General features: G+C 31.6%; 1 protein-coding gene across 1 annotated transcript; it reads right to left on the bottom strand.

The window, feature by feature from the left end:
• Window positions 1-7,887: 7,887 nt before the first annotated feature.
• BDBG_06185 (uncharacterized protein) lies at window positions 7,888-8,238 on the bottom strand (the record flags this gene model as incomplete). Its single annotated transcript, XM_002622959.1, has 1 exon — window positions 7,888-8,238. The coding sequence occupies one exon, from the start codon at window positions 8,236-8,238 to the stop codon at window positions 7,888-7,890; it is 351 nt and encodes a 116-aa protein (XP_002623005.1).
• Between the last annotated feature and the right edge of the window lie 445 nt (window positions 8,239-8,683).

Here is an 8,683-nt window from a genome sequence, read left to right on the forward strand (position 1 = left end):
CTTTTTCTCAAGATTCTTCTGATGAAACTCTTCAGATTTCTCTATCACTGTCTCTTTGTTAGTGAGACAGTATCATCACATCTGAGTAACTCAGTCAATGAGAGAATTGTTTTCTCTTAATCACAGAAGATCTAGAATGACATTCTCATCTATAATATTAACTGTATGAAGAAGCAGACTGCTCTTCTTAAAGATTTCTTCTGAGTCTGTAATTATACACTTCACTTAAATTATGCTAAAATAGTGATATTTTATTTCATCAGTAAATTTCATATGATCTGATAGATCTATCTTCTTTCAACTCTTCATCAAAGAAAAGAAATAGAATATGAAGTTGATATTCATCTCAGAGTTGAGTAGGCATCTCACTGATATCTTCTCATTCAGAGTATGTATTATGATTGTAACATGAACTCAGAGATGTGAGAATTATCAATTCTTTATTTCTTTCTCTTCTTTATCTTCTATGAATATATTTGTCAGAAGAGAAGTTAACTTTGAGAAGATATCTTCTCAGTTTCTTCTCTTCTTCAGCTTCTTATAATCACTGATATAGTATTCATCAGCTTCACAGTTGAAATAGAGATCTTTATTAAATCTTTTTTCACATTTCTTCACAGTGAGTGAAGAATCAGAATACTTGAAATTCTTCTTTACTTTCTCTACACTGAAGCTGTCACAGCATTATTTAAATTCTGTTATTAATTACTTAGAAGAGATCTTATTAATCTTTTTTTCAGAGAATTGATTATTCAAATAGATCTGAGAAGCCAGGTTGATAAGCTCAGTGTAATTGATTAATGAACTCTGATATTGTAATATTATTATCTACACCTTGTAAGTCAGCTTTATAAGATAAAGCTGTATTTTTAATTGATTCAAATCATCAGTCAATTTCTCTCAATATTCTTCAAATCTTATATTGAAATTGAAAGAATTCTCATTATCTCATTAATATAATGAGTTAAACTACTATGCTGCTGTGAAGCCACAGTTACAGTAATCTTCAATTTAATTCAGTAGAAAATTCTTGAATTCTTTCTAAGTTATGATAGTATTGATACACTTAAGCTTCCTCTTCTTGATAACTCAAGTAGTCACAGAGATGTCTTCAAGAAGATTGACAGTGTATATTACTTATATCTTATGAGTATTATACTGGCTCAGATTAAGATGGAATTTTCATTTAAGAGTACAGATAAAGCTGTGAAATTCAGATAAGATGTTTCTCTTATATCTTAGAGAATCTCTGATCTTAATCTCTCTATCTTCATAATAGATGTAGGTGTGTAGAGGCTGCAGCAGTGACAGAGTGATTAAAGAGCTTATATCAAAATATACAGCAGGTTCAGAAATCTCAGATTTCTGCTGAGATAGAGGTGTACACACTCTAGAAAATAATGTAGTGTTTTTCTCAGAGAATGAGGTTGAGTCAGTCTCAGTGTAGGTATGTGAGGTCATATCAGTCTTATTAGAGCTTGACTGATTCAAACTTATAATCAGATTAAGTAATTTGAATTGTAACATAATAGAACTGAAGTAGTGACTAGTTAGCAGTGTTATATAGAAGTAGTTGTTTAAGAAGCTGTATAAGTGAGCTTGACTATCTTGCTTAAATAGCAAGCTTGTAGACTACAGAGTTATTGTGAGAATATCACAGATATGATACTTAGTATACTAAGAAGATTGTATGAGGCATGCAGTAACTCTTATATATATTTTAGTAGAAGAAAAAATAAATCACTGATCTCTTTTATAAGAAGCCAGTATCTAGCTATTCTATATAGATAATGAGTGAATACCCTTCTCTCATTTCATGAGTGAGAATAGTCAAAGTGATACCTCAGCAGTGTCTCACTGCTAAGGAAAAGTAATCTGCTGACCTCATATAGAAGTGGGGTTCTCATATCCATCAATCGGATCTTTCTATGATATATCCGAATGATGTCATAGAGTGGTTGAAAACCAGTTCAGATGGGATGAAATCATCCGCATGAAAGTGATGGGCCGTGTGGAACCGCAACGGGGCCTTGGCACGGCCGGGAGCGTGACATTTCATCTCAGTGATAAGTAGATTGATATGCTCAGAGAGTAGAGCTGTCTTCTTAATATTCTGAATTATGAAGTGTATTCAAGATCTGAATAAGATCTTAATTCTCTTCTTCTCTGTCAGCTTCTACTAATCAATTAGAGAACAGAAGTGTTATTAAAATTTATTATCTCTTAATAAAAGATTTATCAGTTTTGACTTCTTTGTCTCTTACTTCAATACTCTCTTAATTTTCTTCTGTTACTACTTATTTATAGTAAGACTCTTCTTCTCTCTTTCTCTCTTTATCTTAGTCTTAAATCATTCTCAGAACTTCTTCTAATTTCATCACTACTGTAAAAGACTCTTCACTGTCTTCTTTTTCAATCTCTTATATGTGATGTTATCTGTATTATTTCTATACTTAGTTCAGTCTAAATTTATCAGAAGTGTTACTTAAAAATGTTATCATTCTACTCTTTTACAGAGTCTCTTCAAGACATTATAATATGTCTTATAATCTGTCTTCTCTTACTTGAACACCTTCTTCTTCTCTCTCTTCAATCTGTGACAGTACTTATATATCTTGATGATTCACAGAACTGCAAAATATTTGAAGAGAAATAACATAATTAATTTTAATAAGTGTTGAAGAAGAATGAAGGCAGAGAAGATAATCAGCAATAATATAATAATAATAATAATAATAATAATAATAATAATAATAATGATAATAATAGTAATGATGATGATAATAATGATAATAAAAGAGAGAGTGTATTGAAATATATTATTAACTTATCAAATTTAAAGAGACTTAAAGAAAATATTAACAGCTTTCAGAGATAATCAGAAACAGCTACAGTGTTATATAGTAATATTATCTTCATTCAATACATGTACTATTGATATTTTTTGTATACAGTTATTATATAATCTATATCAGAGATATATGCAGACAATAGATTTTTATTACTAAAGAGAATAATTACAGTAATTCTCTATTTTCATATTATAAAGATAAGTTGTTCTCATTTCTTTCTTCTCTCTTTTCTCTTCTTCAATTCATCACTAATTTCAAGCGGATATGAACACTATTAAAACACTGTCAGAAACTCTCAAATTGAAGAGTATAGACTAATCAAATTTTAAATGCAGAAGAAATTAAATTATCTTCTGTAATATTCATTACTCATCTCTCTCTTAATAAAACAGCAGTCGCGTCTCTCATTCTCTCAAATGAAATATAACTTGTGAAAAGTGAGTACCACGCCAGGCTATAATGATTAATATGGCCTTAGCACACAGAGCTGTATATGAATAGTATATACTGAACTGAGAGACTGTGTAAGTTACAAACTAATAACAGTATTTCAAGAACAGCTGTACAGTGTGAAAAAGCTGTGACTCTCAGTTATATATGCAGAGAGTAAATCACTGCAGTAAGTGTATATATATTGTATAAAAGTAATACTTTTTAATAATACTCAGTCTCTGATATTATTAAAATAGAGTCTCTCTGTGAGATCTGCTTTTATCAGAAGTCAGAGAATCTTATATTTTTTAAAATTATCTTCACATATCTTATCTGTGAAATTGATGAGAAGAATCATTGATTTCAGTATTCTATTCTTAATATTATTCAAGTGACAGCAGAGTTTACTCTGATCATACTTTTTAAGTGTATATTTTCTAATTATTCACATTTATACAGATATATACTGATTATTTATTAGATAATATTAAGATAATAACTTATTACAACTGTGTTACTCTTACTGTAAGAGATATATAATTAGTAATAAATATTGTAAAGACTCTAAGAAGTAAGTATTTTAAAACTACTATAGCTCTGTAATCTTGATTTTTTTTATTTTTTTATTTTTGTTTTATTTTTTTCTTTCTCTTTTTTTTTTCATTGTGATTTTTTCTTGTTTTTATTTTGATTTTGATTTTTTTATTTTTTTTGTATTTTATATTTTTTTTAAAATTAAAATTATAGAAATTATAATCTATATTCAGAAAAGTAATGATATTTAATAATACTTTCTATTAAATTTTTAACTGTGATTCAAAGGTTGCTTAAGCCAGTGTACAATTACAGATGTACGCCGGCTTCTTATATATTGTAATATCATACACTAAATTAATTAGTGGCTGCTATGGCCTCTTTACACTTGTAAGCAAGTTCAGAAGCAGCTGTGTTATTATCTGATAGTCATACATTCTTCTGAATCACATTCTCTCTCACCAGATTCAGTCATGCTCACATGACCATGTTGTACATTCTAGCTTTATGTGAATTAGCTCATCACTAGTATTTTATAATTGTGTGACCTATCTCTGATTCAGCTAGCATTCTGTGTACACTCTCACAAAGAAACTTTCACTATATTACATCATTCATTCACTAACTTTTCTCATTCTTCAATCATCATCTTCATCATCATCATCATTAAACATCATTATTATTTCATTCAAGATTACTGTCTCTTCTTCTGTTCAACACCTTCTATTCATTTATCTATCACATTATACACATTTCTGGCAATGGCCTCTCATTCTCATAACAAGAGTTATCATAGTGCTCATACCAGGCAGTTCATTAGCAGTAAGTATAATGTGTTGTGAAACATGACCAGGACTTGTTTATCTTCTAATGATTGCTAGAACATACTATTATAAATGATACATCTTCTTCATCTTCTCATACACTCTTGACTGTTTTCTTCTCAGCAGTTTCTGATCATGTTTTCTGACACAATTTTATATGAATGCAGATACTGATATGTTGTTTTTATTTATATAGAATCTTCACACATTGACAGATCTGCATTCATCAATGATAGTGAACTCAATGTTGAATCATTGATTGAGAACTTGAAGGACATGGTAATGAAGGAATTGTTCATGTCATGTGTGGCCAGGTCTCTCACATCTCTCTCTACTTCTTCTGCTGCTTCTTTCCCTGCTGCGTTCTCTCAATCTTCTACACTTGCCTCTGTGTCTGGTTCTCCTGCTCCTGCTACCCCTGTTCCTGTGACTCTCACTCCTGCTAGTCCTGCTTTCACTGCTGCCTTCATTACTAGCTCTCCTCATTTCAAGAAGATGTTGCATAGGCTCAGTGAACCACATTTCTCAGCACATACACTCTCACTCTTCTTGCCAACCCCTAGAACAATTTATTGTATAAAGACAGTATATAACACAACTATCTGAAGTTCAGTCACAGACACTGATTATTATATTCATTTTAAATATTCATGATGAGATAATCATTTATTCATTTCAGAGAATCACCTCTCTCTTCAACAGTGTCAAAATTGTAAGTCTTTTTCTTTTTATCTTTTCTTTCTGACACTGATTTTCCTATTCTTAGAGAAAATCATTATGGGTTTTATTGTACATGAAGTCATGATGTTCACAGATACTAAGAAACTTTTCACAATCATTAAATTCAATATTACAGGTACATTCACTCTGATGAATATCTTCAGCATGATCAACCTGTATCATTCTATTCTCTAGCATTTATCATTCAACTTCATGATACAGATGAAGAATATTCATGTTTTCAGAAATAAGAACACAGATATTATGCTCTTTTACACTTACAGATGTGAGACTTATACATCTTGTCTGAGATGTCATTGTGAAAATAAGCTGTTCACACACTGCATTCTGCTTCCTGCATTCTCTCATGTCCCTCTCTCTCTTTCTGAGAAGCCTTATGTGTGTTGTAATTGCATGTACAATTCTAAGGCCAGTGAGTGTTTATTCAGTAATTGTTACCCCTGCTTTTGCAGTTTTATACACTAATAATAGTTCTTAGTTGCTCCAGCACCAGAGGCTATTTTAATCAAAGATGATAACACTGCTGAGACTACTCTCTTCTGCTCTCAAGCTCCTCTTATCACTTTCTCTCCCTTCTCTGCAGAGAAGGTAGTATGCACACCAGATCATAAGCATTCAGCTCTGAATAACTCTCATCATTATTTATCTAAGGGCTGCATCTTCTTCTTTGATTTCTTCTGTCTTCATCTTCTCTGTTCTGACTTCTGATTCTGTGAGTCTCATGCTCTTCTTCAATTTTTCTACATGTATGCATACACATTTCTATATTAACATTCCAGCCAATCTTGCAATAAATTACATTAATGTTGTACACAGAGCAGTAGAGGAATTGAAGACATGCACAGTGTTATTATAAGAGCAGCTTGCAGCCCTCAAATTCCTTGCAGATCTCAAGTTTTGAGATTTTCTTTTTTGATATTTTTCAGATGGCATGGCATTGGAAATAGATTAAATATGTGATGTATAAAAATGAATAAGATGTGTATAATAACATTTGTCTTTTACAGCTGATTCTTACAGTTGAGTCTGCTAGTCACTACTCTTACACAATCTCTATATAATACAGTGTTCAGTGACTAGATTCAGCAGCTTTCATCTTTTGTAATTCCGTCTCATACATTATACTATCTCTCTTCACTCACTCAGATCACTACAGTGAACAGTCTATTGAAACTAATCTCACCTGATCTCTGAGCATTCTCAGGGGTTGAGATGACTTGATCTCACACATTCACAGATGTTTCAGATAGTTTGTCCTCTGTGATCTCTGTGATTAAACTGATGTAAACAGTCAAATTCAACTCTGAATTCCTTTTTCTTCTGTGATCTGATTCATGTGTAAGTCTGTCACTTTGAGACTGCTCTTTGTCATGTTGCACTCACTGTCTGCAGTGTATTATTGTACAATCAGCTACAGTCTCATCACTTATTAAAGTGTGATATTCATCTGATTTCTTCATTGCTTCTCATTCTTTTCTTATAATTATGAAAAGATCAGAATAAGTGAGATCATCTGATTCATAAGTGTCTATGATTTCTCTTATCTTGTGAGACTTTTCAAATGTAAGTCTCTTCTTTTTCAACACTGACAATAGTGCTATGAATAATCATAATCTGCTCAGATCTTGTATCTTTGCTTTCATAAGTCATGAATCATTTATTAAGTTGTATAAGACTCATTCCTCTGATTCTTTCAATGTGTACATTCTCAGAGAATGTGATTTGAGTATTTTATATGACTCAAATCATCTAGATTGAAACTTCTCAGAACTCTCATTGCATACAAGAACTCACATTCTCATCTTAAGACTTGATTTCTTAACTAGTGAGTCTCATATTCTTTTCAATTGAATTGCTTGATTTAGAAGTAACTCATTAGCTTTTGCATATGCATGGCTGATCTCTTTCAATCTTGATTCTACATTCATGACTGTTACATTCATAACTGTTGTATCTGCAACTGCTGTTTTCTCTCTCACCTTTTCTGAAGCATTCTCCAGGATGCGCGGATGCAATTCATACAACAGGTAGAATGATGAACACTTGAAGACTGCATGCTGCTGAATTCATGTGACTAATAGCATCTGATCAAGATATTCATTTCATAATCTCATAGACTTGCTTACTAGATATTTCATCAGCATGTTACTCAAGATTTCATTCAAGTATTTCATCTTTCTGTTCATTCACAGATGATATAGTATTGTTCTACAATGTCTTATCTGTAACTGGCTTATAAAATGCCTCATCACTCCTTCTATGAGGTTTGCATCATTATCAGTTAGAATCTCATACAGCATTTCATAGTTAACATAGATCTCATTATGTAGAAACTTCATCATCATCTTCTCTGTCATCTCTGAAACTGCTTTTGTAACTGACTAGTCAGTAGTGTAATCAATAGCAGTGATTATTCATCAATTTTCATTTGACATCCGCAGTAATATGCCTATGAGATTCATCTCTCATCATTTAAACAGTTGTATTATATACTTTATCTGATATTATACTTTCTTACATTCTAACTCTTTCTTAGATTCTTTCACAATCTGACAATTCTGGCACTCATGAGTGTACACCTGAATATTCTCAATCATGCTTGGCCAGTATGCTCTTGATTCAAGTACATTCATGAGTTCAGGGCTTTCTAAGTGACTGAATTCCTTGTGCATGCAAGTCATCAAGTCATATCTAAATGAAGATTCTAGATAGAAAGCTTTCACATATTCTAGATCACAGTAAAGTATAACATCATTTTTCAATTTTCTCAGCTTGAAGTTCAGAAGCATCTCTTCTACTACTCTTATAAGACACTTATCATCTGACATCTTGTTATTCTTCAAGTGAGAGATCATGATGTTTACTCATTCTGATTTCTTACACTCTCTTAGTATATTTAATATGAACTTCTCTTGTATCTGATTCACAGAATTCTCATTCATGAAATCAAGTCTGCAACTGATTGTATCAGGCACCACAGTATTCAATCTCTTTTAGTATTTGATATGAAGATTGTACACTTAAAACTTCAAGATTCAACATGCTAAGCATTTGAAAGGTTTTGTCATCAATTATAGATAGCAAGGATTTCATGATTCATAATCACTGTTATCATATATCTGTTGTCAATATATCTATCTCATAACACCAGTATATGCTTAATTGCTAGCAATTTCTTTTCATACACTGAATAATTGAGCTCAGCATCTGATAGTTTTCTATCATTATATATTACTAGGTGCAGCTTGTCATTCTTACTCATCTGTAGAAGAACATCTCTGATAGCTTATTCATATGCAT

This window comes from Blastomyces gilchristii (assembly GCF_000003855.2).
Source record: "Blastomyces gilchristii SLH14081 genomic scaffold supercont1.15, whole genome shotgun sequence".
Classification (NCBI taxonomy): domain Eukaryota; kingdom Fungi; phylum Ascomycota; class Eurotiomycetes; order Onygenales; family Ajellomycetaceae; genus Blastomyces; species Blastomyces gilchristii.